Consider the following 19928-nt stretch of genomic DNA (forward strand, 5'->3'; position numbering starts at 1 on the left):
AGCTTCAGATCCCATGGTTTTCCCAGTAAAAGAAAGAAATTGTAGTACAAATTTAAGCCCAAACTGAATTTACTCATATAACTTGGTATACTTATAGTATTATAGGTTACATTAATGGTTCTCCATTGATGAACTATCAGGGCCTGACTCATTAAGGGACGTAAATACCTGCCACATTTTATGTAAAATCGATCTGGCATGCCAAGAAACGAACCATATACCAGAGAATGCAGCAACGTTCAATTTATCATCAAGCGCAAAGAACCCTTACTACAGCCTACGATTTCAGGGGAGGAAAGGAGAGGGGACTGGGCGTATGCATGTAGTCAATGTACAGTAAGGGCGTGCCAAGCTCGAGGGCACGCAGCAGCAGCATCTAATTCAAGCTTTGGGCTTCTCAAAAGGTACGTGTTTTTCTTTTGCATCACTTGCACCAACTATAGGTCTGGTGTATGTGCCAAGTGATGGTGATGACGGTAGCGTAAACATGCTAGGACATGTGTTTGCAATCAGCAGAAACTGTAAAAATGCATTTTATGTACCGTAGACCTAACATCCTAATATTAAGGCGGGGGAAGAAAGATAAAAAATTTGGGTTTTTTTAATGTTTTGTCAATAATGACTATATTATAGTATTATGTATAAAGAAATATGAAGATTCCAATGTAGTTTAGTGGAGATGAGTAACTACAAATTAGGTAACTGTACAATAGTAACCTGGTACATATATATTTTTGGTTTTATAAAAATAAGAATTTGCATAAGTATTATTATTGCAATACTAAAACATTTGAGCCTAATGTCATGGCACAAAGGATAATAAGATAATCTTCAAATCAAATTACTCCACAACAGTCACATAAATTACAGCATATACCACACAAAACTACAGACCCTCTATCCATCTACCAAAATCCACATAACGCCACCATCTGTTCACGGACTTGACTTTTCAATATTTGCTATAAAAACAGCAGTATAACTAGACTCAAACTTATGATGAAGCTTTTGTGCTGAATATGACAGTTACAATCATAATGACAACTGGTCTTTATTTTTGAGAAAGACCTTTTTTTCTGCAGGATACATTTTCACAACGTTATTATTCATTCCAATTGTTGAAACAACTCTACTTTCTCTTATTGGAATTCTATTTTTGTTTTTTATGTATTTAATGCTCCTTCCAGAATGCATACCAAGTGCCAACAAAGTGTAAATTAATAGTGTTAAAACATTCAGTATGGTGACAATGTTCCTCTAGCTATAACAGTGAGAAAAAGATTCACCTTTGTGACACCAGATGCGCACTTTGGGGTTGATGAGTACTATGCCAGTTCGGGTAGCGTATCTTGCATGAAAGCACTCTGCGTATGCCCAGAAAGATGGCAATGCAAATTTGCACGATTCTGGCACTTAAGCCAGCCTGTGCGAGGGGAGACGGGACAGGGGAGGGAAGGGGCTTTCTAGCGTAGGCCGAGTACAGAAGGGCGTGTTCATACAATTGCGAACAGATGCAGACAGGTGAACAGACGCATGTGCTCCTGTCTAAGACATGTTATTTGTGGGTGGGCAAGGGCAGATATTAAATGATGATGACGTTTGCCATTTGTGCTTGGCTGACACTGATAGGTGATTTATTTCTTGCACGTGCATACACTATGCTTCTGTGTGCATGTTTAAGCAATTTTTTATTTACATAAGTTAGAGAATTGTTTCTCAATGCCTAATAGCAAATAAGCATTTTGTAAAAAAAGAAAAAAAGGTTAAGACCATGTGCATAAGACATATAATCCGGCATAAACCAGGAGCATATTCTACTGATGCAGACCTGCACGTACCTTGCAAAAGTTGCAGCTTTGCATATGCCGCCATTGCGTCTTTTTTAGTGAATGCAATTTGGGTCTGTAATTTGCTGCCAACTTTGCATCAGCCGCTTTTTCTTGAGTTGTGCACTGAATTGTAAAAGCATTGTAATGTAATCGAACATGAAAACAAATAACACTTAGGGACTCATTTAGGATTAGGAGCAAATTCAGCAAAGGGTGCAAACTTGCACCGGGACAAACCATGTTGTGATGCATAAGGTGCAAATGCAATTTTTAATTTGGATGCTGGGAAGATACTGCCTGTACACAAATACTATGTAGCTTTATTTTTGCATTGCAATTCAGAGCTCAACTAAAACATACCCCCTTCCAACTCTAAATTTGTCCTCACTTTCTAAATTTTTACCCCTTGTAATATAATTTCATATTATAGTTGGGTTTACTCTTAGCTTTAAATGCAGCCTTTAGTCAGTATTGTGCAGTAATTGTTTAATCAAAACTAGGAAAGTGACAAGTACACCAAGAACTAATTTCAATACTTTTTTTATGGAAACAATGTAAACAATCATGTCATGCTTGTTGGGTGCATATTTTGGTCAGATGTTAATTCTTATTATTACTTTTTTTTCCATAAGTTCCTGCTTGTCATATTTGAAATGCAGCACTCAGATATCCAAGTGTAAATGCCATGATAGTTTTGTTTTAAAACATCACCTCTCTAAACAGTGCAATTCTAGTTGTGTGTGTATAAGATTAAGGGGTAAATGTATCAAGCTGCGGGTTTGAAAAGTGCAGATGTTGCCTATAACAACCAATCAGATTGTAGCTATCACTTATTTAGTACATTCATCAAAATGATAGCTAGAATCTGATCGGTTGCTATAGGCAACATCTCCACTTTTCAAACCGGCAGCTGGATACACATACCTTGAAATCTCTTACACACAGGTTTTGTTAGTGGTTACTACAAACATTTAGCTTTCTGCTTGCTTTTCACCTTGCCATGTAAACTAAACAAAAATAACAGCCTTTGTGCACACCTTGTATGTTAATGTATTGAGAGGGAGGGTGACGTAATGGCCCTATAAGCGTTCACACATAGGAGGGAGCTGACTGTAAAGAGAAGAGAGCACTGCCAAGTCTTAAAGCAGAAGCTCTGATATAGTTATATGGCATGCTTTTGTAGGGGCTCTAATTGTCAAAAATAATTATTATTCTCTGTATTGTAAATGTAAAAAATGTTGGCAGATCCACTTTAAGTGCATAAACAGTTCCAGATTGAAAAGTAAAACCTGAAAAACCAGTTTAACAAAGTAAGAAAAAAATGCATGTTATTTCCCTAGAGTCCTCAGTTATGTTTGTGACAGGCTAAACACTTGACAGCTGGTTGAGATGAATTTGTGAAAGTCTTTAGGCTGCAGAACTAAAACTGCATTTGAAAAAAAGGAATGCAAATACATGTCAGTTGTGTGATGTCAAGAGTATTATATTTACACATTTGTTCAACTGTGCTTTATTTTATTGTCATTAAACGGTGCACTCATCAGATTATAGGAGATTAAGGACTAAGGAAGCAAAGTGGTATATTTCAGGGGCGCACCCAGGGTGGTTTCCTAGTGCCTGGAAACCCCCCTCCCAGCCAGGGGCACTGTATGCTTGAGGTGGCTGGACGCTGCCCCCGGGACCAGCCACTTTGCGTATTGTGTGCAGAATGTATCTGATTGCTTCTATCTGCACTTTCTATCTCCCCTGCTTTGTGTCTCCGCCCCTCTCTCCCCTGCTGTGTGTCCCTGTCCCTCTTCAAACGGCTCTGCTGGAAAAGGGAAAGCTACATGCACCTAATAGTAGTGCACACAGCATTGCCGTTTATATGATGGGAATAGGAAGAGTTTGGGAGTAGCCAAGCACTGTCTAAAATTATAGCCACGCCCCCATCCATGCTGGTCACTCCCACTGGTGGCGTGGTGTGGAAACCCCTCTCTACAAATCCTGCGTTTGCCCCTGTATTTTAAAGTTGAAAAAACGATTAAGTATACTACATATTGAGGTGATTTTATTGCACTACCCAGCAAACTACCCATAGCAATATGACTGCAATTCTGAGGGCTACTATTTCCAGATGATGCACCTCATGTTCCGACATCCATCTGTTACTGTTTACACGATAAAGTTTGCTTGCATCATCTGTACTTACTAAATTCTGATCTATAAAGATATGTGATGTTGTTTCTACCTGGCATGCCGAAAAATAAATATACTGATATTTAAAACAGATTTACACCTTTTTTCAAAAGTCTTTAATCTAAATTACATTTGCTGGTTGTCCATGGCCATAGTTATAGCCATTTAATGCTGGTACTTTCAAACCAAGTAACATCAGCTAATGAGTGAGGGTGTAGGAGACGGACAGTCCAGAAGTTGTCTGGCTAAGGTGAAAGTTTTTCCTGGCAACAAGGGTAAAGCATGCACAGTCAAACAGGGACTTGGGCCGCCTATTCCCATATTCAAATCTCCTTCTTAACATAACTATCTAATTTCTTAGTTCTGATCCTCCTGGTTCTTGCCCATCATCCCTCCCTCCCTCTTCCTTTTCTTTCCTGTTCCCTATCTCATAGTTCTTCTTTCCTAGCAGCACACCATACACCAGACCGGTTCAGTAGCTATTGCTGTTAACCTCACAGACAATGGCTCAATGTTATTTTTATGTGCATTCAATCTTATTCCCTACAAATGCTCTTTACAGATGTGCTAATTGTTCTGTACTGCAAAAGACACTTATTATGATTTAGTAATAAAAAAATACTGGCCAATTCAAAAAATAAATAAATAAAAATAAATGACAGTTTCAAATAGCAAAAAACAAACATATTACCTGATTTCAATTTAAGCTCACCCAGGCACCCATAGGCTTCCTGGAGTCTCTCATATTGTCCTTTAATTGCTTCCTTTTCATCAGGTGCTGCAAAAAAAAACCCACAAAACTAGTTAAAATTCTGCTTTATAACTAAAAAGGTATATTTTACATTCCCACATGAGCCTTAGAATCAACACCAATCTGGACTGCAGCCTAATCAGAAAAGTATGGGGTAATAGAAAATGCACGGTGGTCCTTTCAGTTAATGCTTTCCCTCTTGGGGTTTAAAACCCTACCCGGCTTTTGCCGACACAGAATATCCAACTATGGACAGCTTGTATTGTCATTAATGGAATTCTTCAGTGCAGAATAGGATTTACTGGTTAATATGTAAAGCACTATAGAGACAGCTTCACGGGATCAATGAAAAGAGTAACTGCACTCCATGTTGTCCCTATCTGCAGGAAAATCTCTCCTTAACTTTTCTCATTGTTTCAGTGGTATAATGCTATCTTCATTACAACTCTCAGTGCAAGATTTGGATGAACTATGTTTAGATGTATGGGACCTGATTCAGAGTGTCCATTTGCCTAGCATATTTTTGTGTTTTTTTGCACTGCACATGTTCAGAAAGACAATGTACACAATTGCGGCTACTCAGACCTGCAACTTTTGGCCACTTATGACTCCTTATGCCTGAAGAGGATTGACAGGGAGAGGGAAGGTGTATTCTAATGTAGACAGTATACAGTTAGAACCGGTTCAAGCAAATGCGGATGGAATCAGACTGGGACGTAGCCGCATATTCAACTGAAAAAGTGGTTTTATTTGCAGGTGGTCAGGGACAGGTATAAGTAGAGGATGATGATGATGATTACGAACACCCAAACTAGCGAACAGCTTGTAATTAGAGGTTTGTTAACAATTCACAGGCGCTTATTCAGAGTATAACATATTTTTTACATTGTAAATGCTTTTCTTTAATAAATATCAAAGTATAAAATCCAAAAAATAAGAAAGGATCATATGAATTACATTTAAGGGGTAGAAAGAGAGGAATTTTCATGTGCATGTGCAGTTGCTCAATTTTGAAAAATAGGGACATTTGCAGGAACCATTATTTCATGGAAATTATGGACAGTTGTCAACTATACACTAACAGTATCTGTACAGAACACTGCCTTCCAGACAGGATATGGAGTATTTACAAAACCAGATAGCCATGCATTGCTTAATACTCATTTTTGACATGATCTAGAAAAGTTTATTTCTAAATTATCACTGTTATATTACAAAACTGTATGATTTGTTAGAGGCAATAAACATTTAAGAAGGAAAATCAGCATTGTTCTAAATGAAACTGCCTGGCAATTCTAATTGTTATTTTGCTTTGGAAATAAGTTTGTTATTATCTAATTAAAAATCATTTGAAATAAGTATTATTTTATATTACTTTAATTTGTTTCATATGTTGCAGCTTTCTTTTTCACGCACTCTAGTTTCCGTACAGATGAAGAAAACTTTATTGCAATAAATTCTGCAGCAAAAAAAGCCAAGGATGAAGAAGCAGAGTATTTGCTCTTGATCTTGTGAAAGATATATGATACAATGGGTTTAGTTTGGAAAATTCCAATTGCAAATGTTTTTGTGCTGAACCATTAGCTGTAATAAACACTGCTCTATCTGTGTGTAAGGCAGTCACCAATATTCGGTTGATACATTCATGAGCCAATACACAAGACTTTATTTATTTGAGCAACAGTAACTTGCACAATCCAAAATATTATACTTTAACCCAGAGGCGGCAAAACTTAGTCCTCAAAAGCTACCAACAGTTCATATTTTCAAGATTTCTTTAATCATGCAGTGAGTTAACCTATTTGGCTGGGTCAGTAATTACCCAACTTCTTTCTATAGACAGAAATCCTGAAAACATGACCTGTTTGTAGCTTGAGTACTGGGTTGAGCACATCCTGCTTTAAACCCTTTGCCGCTGACCCTTTTTTGGGTAGGTCACACTCCAACATCAATACCAGCAACGTTTGTGCGGTACCCAGACAATTTATTCCTTGTTCATTTCAGAATAATTTGAAGTATCAGAATATCATTAGCTTTCTTATACCTCCTTTTTGTAATTAAAAATTAAAAAAAGCGCAAATATGCATATATTTTAATTAATACCACAAAGAACTACTTTGTGTTTTTTGCTTTGGCATTAATCCACAAAAAAGTAAAAGAAAGCCTTTTACACTGTTTTTCAAAATAAAATCTGCACTTGTAAATGCATTTTTTGCCTATTTGCACGTTTTGTAATGACATGCATAAAATGTGTAGAAACAATATGAGTAGCCAACAAGGCATAACATTTTGAAAACTAAACATAGTACCACGGAAAATGAGGGTAGCTCTGATACTTTTGAAGCCAGGATGGGGGAGAGGTGGGCATTATAACACTTCCCTCTTTGGGCTTAATGCTTACTGTAGTGTAGGGTGTTATTGTCACCAGACAGTAACTACTAAGGTGCACCCTATTTGAAACAGGGGACTCCTCTCTTTCAAATGAGAGTCCCCCTGAATCTCTAGCTAATGGGAGAAATCTGTGAATTACAATAAGCTCCACCATCCTGAACTCTTTAATGTAGGTTGATATTGTCTAGTGATCACATGTGGGCACCAAATAATAAACACTAAGGGGCCATATCATTTCAAAAAAGAGACTCCTTTCTTTCAAATAAGGCTGCCCTTGATTTTTTTTTTAAGCTAGGGTAGGCTCTCCATCCATATTATTGTATATCATAGTTATTTTTCTGTTGTGTAGGATATTATTGTCTCATGATCACCAGATAATAACTATTAAAAGGACCCCTCATTTGAAGACGGAAGCCCCCTCTTTCAAATGATATGGCCCCTTAGTAGCTATTGTTTGGTGCTCATATGTGATCACCATACGGTGGTGCCCCTGAGTTTCTAGGTGTTAGGATGGGGGGAGATCAGGGTCACCGAGAGGGGGTACTAATTACCGGGGCCCAGGCATGCTAGGGGGCCCGGCCCTGGCCCTCATTGCCGACTGATTTTTTTATTTTTTTGTTGCTTTAAACCTTTTTTTTTTTTCTTCTTTCGTGTTTGTCTTTTTTTGTTTTCTCTGCAGGGCAGGGGGGGGGGGGCGGGAGTGGCTTCCCCTTCGTTGGTGGAGGAGCAGGGTACTACAGAAAAAAAAACCGAGGCAAAAGCAAGAAGAGAGAAGAGAAGATATGAAAGAAGCCATTACAGAGGTAAGTAAAAGAACAGAGGCAAGGGGAGGAAAACAAAGGCACCAGGTAATAAAGAAGAGGGGGGGCAGGATGGCTTAATGACATCACAGCCCCACTCTTCCTTAGTACTGAAGGGGTTAAAGAATATGAGACTACAGGTACTCCTTATTGTTGAGTAACTTTATTGCAGGATCAATGTCTTACTCAAGTGATTGTGACATATCTCGCAAATGTCTGCACATTGTGAAGTAAATATCGAACATATTGTTCTAAATGAAACAACATGCATTTGAAATATGGCAGACAACATAGCCATGTCACCAATCAAGACTAGTATCACTTATATACAAAAAACAAAAAAACATACCCACAACCTGGATATTAATAATCTGTAAACAGTTTCATCATTTCCAGTGAAGATTGTAATTAGAAATGAATTACTTATTATTGGCAAAGAGAAATCAAAGGTTCAAATATCATATAGTGAGAAACTTCTATAGCATTAAACTAATCAAAATGCTTATAACAATAAGGGAGAATTCAATTGGCCGCATTACTTGTACAAGTAACGCGACCTGCGCACTATTACCGTTATTACGGTAATAGTGTATTATGGTAATAGTGAGCGTAAATAACGTTATTACGGTAGTTTTAACGTCAGCTTTTTGCTCGCAGCTCCCTGAGCTGGGGACATGAGTTCAATTCCCGACCATGGCCTTATCTGTGTGGAGTTTGTATGTTCTCCCTGTGTTTGCGTGGGTTTCCTCCAGGTGCTCCGGTTTCCTCCCACACTCCAAAAACATACTAGTAGGTTAATTGGCTGCTTGTCTCTCTCTATGTCTAGACATAAAACAGATATAGAGGCGCTAGTAATTACTTAATTAAAAAATTATTGACATTTATTGTTATAAACATACACCAGGAACATATATTCCCTAAATAGGGATTTTAACAAAAAGCTCCTATACCTTGGGTGGAGCAGGTAAAAAATCACAGCACTATCAGCTATGAGCACTCGGACAGTTATTTGAAATGACAACCAATATTAATAAAAGTCAATAAACTCCATAGATGAATTGAATGAAAGTGGGGATGACACAATTTGTTAGGAACTCATATAGTGTAGAGTATCATGTTAGACTCTTGCTGAAATACATGTCCAGATGGTATAGCAAACGCCATATATGAGTTCTCACAATGCCGTTTATGCAATGGTATAATTTATCAAACCGGCATCATCTCCGCATGAGAGACCACCAGGGAGAGAAACACAATATCAATGGTTTGAAAAGAATAAAGGGGGCAGTGCACACTTGATCTTAATACAAGCTGGATCTCTTCAGATGAAACGACATGTCGAGAAACGCGTCAAGCTTTTACATTTATAACTTTGAAAGTTTTTCTTGAAAATCTAGAGACCCCGGGGATCTCACTAGCGGATATCTGGTTTGTTTGTATCTCATGCGGACTGACGGACGAAACAACGGCTTTTCCATTCAAAGTTTTTTGCATCTATTTCCAACAATCGTCTGAGGACGCTCTGGAAGATGAAACTTTGAGGTTATATTACGCTAAGCTTCAGTGAGCCGCAATAACCGTCTGAGGACACTCTAGAGGGTGAGAGATCAAAACCACACTACGAAAAGTGAGGTTTTTTTTTTCAAAAGAACATTTCCAAACTGCAGTTTGCTACATTGACTATACTAAGCGCTCTTCTTATACTGAAGATAGTGATCTAATTTTATCATATTTCACCAGAAGAGATCCAGCTTGTATTAAGATCAAGGGTGCACTGCCCCCTTTATTCTTTTCAAACCATTGATATTGTGTTTCTCTCCCTGGTGGTCTCTCATGCGGAGATGATGCCGGTTTGATAAATTATACCATTGCATAAACGGCATTGTGAGAACTCATATATGGCGTTTGCTATACCATCTGGACATGTATTTCAGCAAGAGTCTAACATGATACTCTACACTATATGAGTTCCTAACAAATTGTGTCATCCCCACTTTCATTCAATTCATCTATGGAGTTTATTGACTTTTATTAATATTGGTTGTCATTTCAAATAACTGTCCGAGTGCTCATAGCTGATAGTGCTGTGATTTTTTACCTGCTCCACCCAAGGTATAGGAGCTTTTTGTTAAAATCCCTATTTAGGGAATATATGTTCCTGGTGTATGTTTATAACAATAAATGTCAATAATTTTTTAATTAAGTAATTACTAGCGCCTCTATATCTGTTTTATGTCTATCTGTCTTTTGGTCTAGGTTTGCATCCTAGCGTTCAGGGGCAGCTGTAATTATCTTATAGGTCCTATCTAGCGCCCTAATATTATTTGTACATCTCTCTATGTCTGTCTGTGTGTGTGTGTGTGTGTGTATTAGGAAATTTAGACTGTAAGCTCCAATGGAGCAGGGACTGATGTGAACGAGTTCTCTGTACAGCGCTGCAGAATTAGTGGCGCTATATAAATAAATGGTGATAATGATGATGATTTTTCACAATCCAAATCAAAAGCAAAATCTACATTTCTTGATCCATCATAGTCGAAATGCAAAAACACCCAAAAATTAAAAAAACCCATGAAAAAAAACCACTGACCTACATACTAAAACTGACCCCCTGATCAATGTCTAGTATCCCAGTTCTTCCTTTCAACAGCAGCCATTATAAGCATTTTCTCACACTAGCCGCCAGCAAAGGGAAGTCCAGGGGACTCCATACTTTATTTTGTGGCGGTCAAAGCTAGTGTGTGGGTGCATCGTTTTTTAGGGGGTTTTTCAAATTTCAATGTCTCTTTTTATACCTAGGCCATCCACTAAATATAAAAACTCAAGTACTACTCTGATTATGTTTTATCATAAGCTGTTTTACGTATTTCATTATGTATGTATCATGTGACAATCTAAGCTTTTATACTGCACATCTTAAATTACCCCCGAACTATTACACAAGTGTATTTGTGGATTTAAAACGTATTCTATTAACACATTAGACAAAACCAATACTTCAGATGTCAAGAGGCTTAACTACCACATCTATTATTGCCCACTGTCAAGTTTAACAGCTTTGTTCAATTATGAAGAATGAAACTGCTTTGCAGAGCAAATATCCAGGCTTTGTTTTATGGGGCAGTGTACTTACTGTTCACATATGGTGGTTCAGTCTCTGGAGAAATGTTTATGCATGGGTAAAAAACACCAGAATTGTCTGAATGAAAATTCCAGCAATCACTGGCCCAACTTCCAGCCAGCTGACAGCACAGCAGGTGCTGCCAAAAATAAAAGGCTTTGCAGATGTTTTTGCTGACCATGTTCCTGGAATGCCATTGAGTTATTAAAGACTGTAATCAAATGAGCAGACTTGCACTATAAAAGCTTTCCATCTTAAAGTCCTACACTCCCTTACATTGATTGTAATATGCAAACTCAGTTCCACACTGATCTTCTTGTAGAGAATATATGATACAAATGTCTGTCATTAGCAGAGCCGTAACTTAGAATTCTGGCGCCTGGGACGAGAAAGACAAACACCGCCCCGCTAGCCCTCAATTTTAACCAAATTAACCTAAAATATTGCTAAATTGCGCCCCCCTTCAGCTTTGCGCCCTGGGCGGTCGCCCCTGTCCCACAGCCCTAGTTACAGCCCTGGTTATTAGATCAGTCATCAGCACTAGAGCACCAATATGTTTCCTCTTGTTTGAAATAGGTGTGTGATTTCATTAGTCCACATTCAAGGATACTGGCAAGCCATTTCATTAAAAAGACACAAATCAATATACTGACTACTTGGTTTATGATATACAGTATGTATAAAAAGTAAAAAAGGGGAAACTTCATAGAGTATACATAGCTTTTATTAGTAACAACAATTATGCACATTGGATAAAAGCAAAATGCTTGCTCGTCACAGCGAATGAAGTCTGACCATTCCAAAAGCATATAGCCACATCAAGTGTACTGTTCACCAAGACATGTATCAACGCATTTTGTCACAAGATAAATAGATGATAATGATAAGCACTTTGGTAGATGCTAGCAGAGTTTACTGATGCTTCTTTACTAATACTGGAGTGGGTGTGAGGATACCGGGTTTTTAGAACCGAAGTTCACTAAATTACCCTGCCCTCTTAGATTCAGGAATCACACAGGCAAGGAAGAGGACGAAAGATACAACGCTCTCTTTACTTTTTCTACAGTAACACAACAAAGCATAAATTTAAACAATAGGTCAGTGGATCACCAGTGTCAATAGGAGTCCCAGAAAAGTTCTCCAATCACCTTAGTCATGCAATAGTTCCACAGGAAAAAGAGTTTGTCAACAGGAGGTTCAAGGAATCCTGGTATCTTGCTGTTCCTGGGCACTTGGCCAACTCTCCACCAGCGTGATAGGTCTCCCCACTTCTGTGGGCGCACTAATTTACCCAGAACCTGGTGAAATTTCTCGATGGAGTGAGGCACTGAAAGGTTCCCCAGATGGAACAACAGCCTCATCTTGAAGCGGGAGAAGATGACCATCCAGGACTGTCGCAGGCTTATCCATAGCCTGTTAAGAGACTATAACACCCTTGACAGTCCTGAGGAAGATGAAGACGACGATTGATTGTAATTGATTGATTGTTGTCTCCTCTTCACCTTCTCCCCATTGTGTCTATTTCCAATAAAAAACTTTGGTTTGTGCTCCCCTCCCTCCCCCCCTCCAACCCATTCCCCTTCACAGCATGAAGTATTATTGAATGTCATGTCTATTTGTGCACCCTTCCCTTTGTGTCTGTTCTCAATAAAAACTTTTTGCTTGTGACTCCATCACCCTACCCCTCTCACCTACCTCCCCCTCACAATGTTATTTTATTGCACTGTCATACGCTTTAAAGTTTGAATGGTTAGTGCAGTATTTGATGTATATAGTGTAGGATGTCATGTCTTGTACTTTATGCCCTGTATTGTACTAAAACGTATGCATGATCATGTCTTACGGTGTACTGTGTACACTTGAATGAAACGTATGAACTGTGTTTTTTGTACTTTATACAAAATAAAGCTACTTTTTCAATCAAAAAACAGCCTCATTCCCAAGATACGGGACAGCTATGGTCATCGGGTCTGCTGGTAGAGCACAGAAACTTCACACCAGTCAGTCCTCCACCTTCCAGGAAATCAAACCTCAGAAAATCCACAAACACCCCCGACTCCCCCTGGAGTGGCTTCTTATATTCATGGTCAAATTTCCACAGTGTTTTTCCCTCCCATGGGAAAACCCCTGGGTAGCTCTTTCTTAAACACTGGTGGGTGCTGGACCAGGGGGTTGGAGTGGGAGTGGAGATCACCTTCCACCGTGGCTCCCCTGCTGTGTCCCCGCCAAAATGTCTGGGCCAGTCCTATGGAAGACAATGGATAACCTTTAGCTTTCCCCTCCTCCGGTCTCTCCCGACATTAACCTCTTCTACGCTTTTGGTACATGTCAGGGCTTCTAGCTGTCCCTCACTTTCTGTCCCTTCCTTCTTACTCCCTATGTGTCCACAATAAGCCCTCCCCCTATCTACCATTTGAAATTTAAGAACTGGTCTTGGGGTGACAGACCATGTAACCCTGCAAATTTGGGAAAGTGGGAAATGTTATCTTGGCAGTGTGGCCAGGTCCCGTCACAACTGGCAATTAGCAGATCCCATGAAAGAGGTAACAAATTGGTTAGAATCATTAAATCCTTGATGCATTTCTCCGTCAACCAGGACGATTTCATCAAAAGGATAAAAAGGTATAAGTGCCACTATGATAAAGTGGTGAATTTGGTAAAGTACCAATGGTAAGATTCCCATTGGTACTTTACCCAATGGGCAAGCGTAAGAATCTGAGCGACTTTGACAAGGGACAAGTTGTGATGGCTAGACAACTGGGTCAGAGCATCTCCAAAATGACAGGTTTTGTGGGGTGTTCCTGGTATGCAGTGGTTAGTACCTACCGAAAAAAAGTGGTCCAAAGACAACCAGTGATCCAGCGACAGGGTCTTGGGAACACAAGTCTCATTGATGCGCGTGAGGAGCGAAGGCTAGCCTGTCTGGTTCAATCCCACAGAAGAGCTACTGTAGCACAAATTGCTGGAAAAGTTAATGCTGGCTATGATTGAAAGATGTCTGAACACACATTGCAGCTTGCTACGTATGTGGTTGCATAACCGCAGACCAGTCAGAGTGTCCATTCTGACTCCTGTCCACCAACGAAAGTGCCTACAATGGGCACATGAAAACCAGAACTGGACCATGTAGCAATGGAAGAAGGTGGACTTGTCTGATGAATCACGTTTTCTTTTACATCATGTTGACAGTTGGGTGCATGTGCATCATTTAACTGAGGAAGAGATGCACTTTGGGAAGAAGGCAAGCCAGTGGAGGTAATGTGATGCTACGGGCATTGTTCTGCTGGGAAACCTTGGGTCCTGGCATTCAAGTGGATGTTACTTTGGCACAGAACACCAACCTAAACATTGTTGCAGACCAAGTATACCCCCTCATGGCAACAGTATTCCCTGATGGCATTGGCCTCTTTCAGCAGGATAATTCACCCTGCCATACTGCAAAAGTTGTTCAGGAATGGTTTCAGAAACCTGAAAAAGAGTACAAGGTATTGACTTGGCCTCCAAATTCCCCAGATCTCAATCCATTCAAGCATCTGTGGGATGTGCCAGATAAACAAGTCCAAGCCATAGAGGCCGGGGCAGACCTACATCTCTCACGTCAAACCCCCCCCCCCCCCCCACCGGTTCCCCCACTGTTCAGAGGTGTTGTGGAGTCCATGCCTCAAAGGGTCAGAGCTGTTATGATCTACACAATATTAGGCAGGTGGCTTTAATGTTGTGGTTGATTGGTGTATGTGTGTATATATACATATGTATTGATCTAACATGTTTTATTTGATATTACTTTACATACATTATAAGGCTGCAGCATAGATCTAAGAATAAAATTAGAACTACATTTAATACTTACCTCCATTTATACTCAAATGGCAAGGTGTCAATAAAGCAATCAGTGTCCATCATTACAAGCAAATACAGTAAAAATAATAAACATATTTTGTTTTTGGACACAATGCACAACACAATAAACAGTCAAGTTCATATTGCAATATTAAAAGAGCAGCTTATAAAACATTAACATAACACATAATCAAAGAAGAATATGTGGTGGAATGATTTCACTGGAGACTAATGTCGTTCTAAAAAAAAATAATACACACGTAAGAAAGATTATCATAAAAGGAAGTTAATAAAATACAATGATAAACTTATGTGTTTCATTTTTGACCAAATCATGTATTAATATAGCCAATTTCTATAAATTGTAATCAGTGTCCTTGCATCATTCAGTTCATATATTTAACCTACAAACATAAAGTTTGATTCATTAAGGAGCGTAACAGGCGATACATTGTGATGTGGGTGCCTCTGAAATGAGACGCAGGATATCACAGCAAGGTTTTTAAGAATTTCATAGCTAAGTTTAAATATTAGTGGCTTTGCAATACATGTAAATCCATGTTTGTGTAAACAGGTTATATTCTGATGCTAAAAATAGCCTGTGTCTAAATTGTATAAAAGGCACTAGCTTGTATTGGAAACATGTTCTTCTGATTTTCATCTGACCTGATCACTGGTACCTCCAACCAGTGTGAGCAAATAAACATCTTGCTTCAAAGACCTGCTTGCAAACATCTTCAATATTGCTGTATTCCTGTGACCTGCAGATTAGAACCTAAATCTAATCCGTTCTCTTGCTGTCTCTGAGGTTTGGACACAAGCTTTCCGGTACCACCGCTTTGCCTGCTACCCATGCAGCCCTGGTCAGTGTGATAGGCCAGGGGGAATCCATCCACAGCTTCCCTGATCCATAGTAAGAGGTCAGGAGTACCAGCCCAGATACACCGGCAACGAGATACGCTAGCAGCGTGTTACCCAGAAGAAATCCGATTCTGGATGCCGGTAAGGAGTCCAGTGGTGGCAGCCTTTGTAAGCCCCACCTACTGCAGCAAGAGCACACATTTGGGAAAACGAAAGGGAACAATGGCAAAGTAAGCCCAGCCAGTTCCCAGGAACAACAGACAGGGTGGTATAGGCAGTCTATCCTGTCACACTATCTTTATTCTATAAGTGGAATCGGGAGATCCACTAAACCTAAGGTGGCACTCTAACCTATAGATTTTAAGGTAGTGCATTCCCTTTTATATATCACGACTACATAATATTGTCTATGTTGTCTACTATGTTTGTGTCACGGTTTGGTATTTTGGACTCTGGATCTGTTCATAGATGTTGTGGGAACAGATCCTCGGGGAGTGAGAATATGGTAATACACTGGTAAGTGGTAATGATAGCCTGAGGTTCAAATAGATGCCAGATGCAGGATAAAAGTACAATCAGAGGTTTAATGATGACTGGATGAATATACAGGAAAGTCTTGATATATGTATATATATATACACACTAGGAGCGTAGTACAAGGTGGGCGGAGCCACCGGCAATATCACATGCAATATGAACAATCAGCATATAGTTAGATATGGTTTTGAATGCACAGCCCAGCAATAAGGTGGAAAGAATAAGGCAGCAGGTAAATGGTATCACAGTTGAGCAGCCCACATCAGAGCGGAGATTAACTGTCCAGGTAGCAGTATATGCACAATAGATGCGGCAATAATCAGGAACCAAATAATGCCTTAATGCTTTCAATAATACATGAACAGTTCAGCCAGAGAAAAGAACAACAAGCAGCTTGATGATACGACCTGTGGAGTGTCATACAGCTGAGATAGTTGCAGCATGAGCTGAATAGTCTGTGGAATAGTACACAGCAGAGACAGTTGCAGTTTGATCTGTATGGTCTTTAACAGCAACACAATCAGCTTGATGATATGACCTGTGGAGTGTCATACAGCAGAGATAGTTGCAGCATGAGCTGAATAGTCTGTGGAGTAGTACACAGCAGAGACAGTTGCAGTTTGATCTGTATGGTCTTTAACAGCAACACAGCAAGGCACTGACGATCCAGGTGAGAGTTCACAGAGTAGGTAGGAACCTAATCAGACTGGTAACATGATCAACAGGCCCAGAGGAAATAAAGGAAGTGCCTTTTCAAGTCTGGAGCCAACGCAGGAACCAATAGGAATCTAATTAGAAGTAGACAGGTAATCAGTCTGCACCTGTGCAGATCAGAACTTGGAGGTTTGAAGTCTGTTAATGAGACACCTGTGAGTGTCTCAGTCTTTGTCTGTGGAAGCCAAATGAGCAGCGTGTGACAGTACCCCCCCTTTTAAAGGTGGGCACCGCACACCTAGGATTCGGCTTAGAAGGAAAGTTCTTGTGAAAGTTCTTAACCAAAACTGGAGCATGAACATCCGCAGCACGGATCCAGGAACGTTCCTCAGGACCAAACCCTTTCCAGTCTACTAAATACTTCAAACTTCCTTTAGAGATTTTTGAATCCAATATTTGTTTGACCTCGAATTCTTGATCCAAGTGAACTTTAGGTGCTGTAGAAGAAGTATGGGTAGACGAAAAACGGTTAATGATCAATGGTTTCAACAAGGAGACATGAAACGAACTGGAGATCCGAAGAGCAGCTGGTAAAGATAATTTCACAGAAGCTGGATTAATAATTTTTGAAATAGTATAAGGACCAATAAAGCGAGGAGCAAACTTCATACAAGGAGTCTTGAGACGGATATTCTTTGTAGAGAGCCATACTCTATCACCTATCTTGAAGGCAGGTGCGGCCCGGCGTTTTCTATCCGCTGCAAACTTGTAACGTTTGGAAGATTTCTTAAGACAGCTCCTCACTTGATTCCAGATAGAAACAAATCTCCGTTGAACGAGATTAACAGCAGGAACCTGGGTGGGCGGGAGGGAAGTAAACCTGGGAAAGGATGGATGAATCCCATACACAATGGAAAATGGTGATGCAGAAGTTGACTCATGAAGGGCATTATTATGCACAAACTCTGCCCAAGGTAGAAGATCCACCCAATCGTCCTGATTGGCAGCAGAGAACATTCTAATAAAAGTCTCTAAATCTTGGTTTACACGTTCAGTCTGTCCATTAGACTGGGGATGGTAGGATGATGAGAAGTTTAATTGGATACCAAGAATTTTACACAAGGCTCGCCAAAACTTAGACACGAACTGAACTCCACGATCTGACACAATTTCTGCGGGACAGCCATGCAACCGGAATATCTCTTTAACGAAATATGTGGCAAGAACAGATGAGGATGGTAGGCCAATAAGTGGAATAAAATGAGCCATTTTTGAGAACCGATCTACCACAACCCAGATGGTATTATATTTTTTGCTAGGGGGTAGGTCGGTGATAAAGTCCATGCTCAAATGGGTCCATGGTCTGTCCGGAATAGGAAGTGGGATTAATTGTCCAGCAGGAGATTGGCGAGATGACTTGTGTTGACTGCAAATTTCACAGGAAGCAACAAAGTCCTTAACATCACAATGAAATTTTGGCCACCAATAATTACGGGAGACCAACTCAATGGTTTTACGTATACCAGTATGGCCAGCAAAACGAGTAGAGTGGAACCAAGTCAACAGTTTCTTTCGTAAATCCGGTGGTACAAAAGTCTTCCCAGGTGGTGGTGTACAGGCAGGAGACAAAGTAGAAGTAAATATACACTTGGGATCTAGTATAGGATAAGGTTTCACCTCTTCAGTCTTGGAATCACAGGAAAAGGCTCGGGAAAGAGCATCTGCACGTTTATTCTTCTCACCAGGTTTGAATGTAATTCGAATATTGAAGCGAGAGAAAAAGAGAGACCACCTAGCTTGTCTAGGATTTAAGCATTGAGCGGATTGCAGATATAATAGGTTTTTATGATCCGTAAAGATGGTAACCGGGAATTTAGCTCCCTCTAGGAGATAACGCCATTCCTCCAATGCTATTTTTATGGCCAGTAATTCTTTATCGCCGATGGCGTAATTCTTCTCTGCAGGTAAAAATCTTCTGGAGAAGAATGCACAGGGATGGAACTGGTTAAGATGAGACTTCTGAGATAACACAGCCCCTACTCCCACACTTGAAGCATCAATCTCGAGGAAGAATGGCAAAGACATGTTAGGTTGTTGAAGTATAGGTGCCGAGGAGAATGCTTCTTTTAGAAATTCGAAAGCCTTTAAGGCCTCTGGCGGCCAGGATTTGGGATTGGCACCCTTCCGGGTGAGAGACACAATGGGTGCCACTATAGTGGAGTATCCCTTGATAAAACGTCTATAATAATTAGAGAACCCCAAGAAGCGTTGCACAGGCTTCAATCCTAAGGGAAGAGGCCACTCGAGTATAGCTCGAACCTTCTCTGGGTCCATCTCTAATCTTGAGCCTGAGACAATGTAGCCAAGGAATGACATTTGGGACTTTTCAAATAAGCATTTCTCTAGCTTGCAAAAAAGTTGATTCTTACGAAGACGTGAAAGAACCTCTGCCACTTGAAGGCGGTGAGAATGAATGTCCTGGGAGAAGATCAAAATGTCATCCAAATATACAACGACACAATCATAGAGGAGGTCTCTGAAGATTTCGTTCACAAAACCTTGAAACACCGCAGGGGCATTGCACAAACCGAAAGGCATCACTAGGTATTCGTAGTGGCCGTCGCGAGTGTTGAACGCTGTTTTCCATTCATCGCCGGCTTTAATTCGGATGAGGTTATAAGCTCCCCTGAGATCTAGTTTTGTGAAAATCTTCGCCCCCTTTATACGGTCGAATAGTTCGGTGACGAGAGGAATGGGGTACCGGTTCTTAATGGTGATGGCATTAAGACCTCTGTAGTCAATACATGGGCGAAGGGACCCATCCTTCTTTTTAACAAAAAAGAAACCGGCCCCAGCAGGAGAAGATGAAGGTCTAATGAATCCACGTAGAAGATTTTCTTGGACGTATTCGGACATGGCTTGAGTCTCTGGCAAGGATAAAGGATACACACGACCTCGCGGAGGGA

The 19928-nt window shown here is 40.1% G+C and overlaps 1 protein-coding gene across 3 annotated transcripts in view; it reads right to left on the reverse strand.

Moving 5' to 3' along the window:
- The window catches only part of SYNJ2 (synaptojanin 2), a 183554-nt gene that overhangs the window by 140361 nt on the left and 23265 nt on the right, over positions 1-19928 (reverse strand). For all 3 annotated transcript variants that reach the window (XM_075203410.1, XM_075203409.1, XM_075203411.1), the window contains exon 2: positions 4699-4785. In XM_075203410.1, the coding sequence (XP_075059511.1) occupies positions 4699-4785 (87 nt within the window). The remainder of the gene's footprint in view (positions 1-4698; positions 4786-19928) is intronic.

This window comes from Mixophyes fleayi, chromosome 3, assembly GCF_038048845.1.
Source record: "Mixophyes fleayi isolate aMixFle1 chromosome 3, aMixFle1.hap1, whole genome shotgun sequence".
In the NCBI taxonomy this organism is placed as follows: domain Eukaryota; kingdom Metazoa; phylum Chordata; class Amphibia; order Anura; family Limnodynastidae; genus Mixophyes; species Mixophyes fleayi.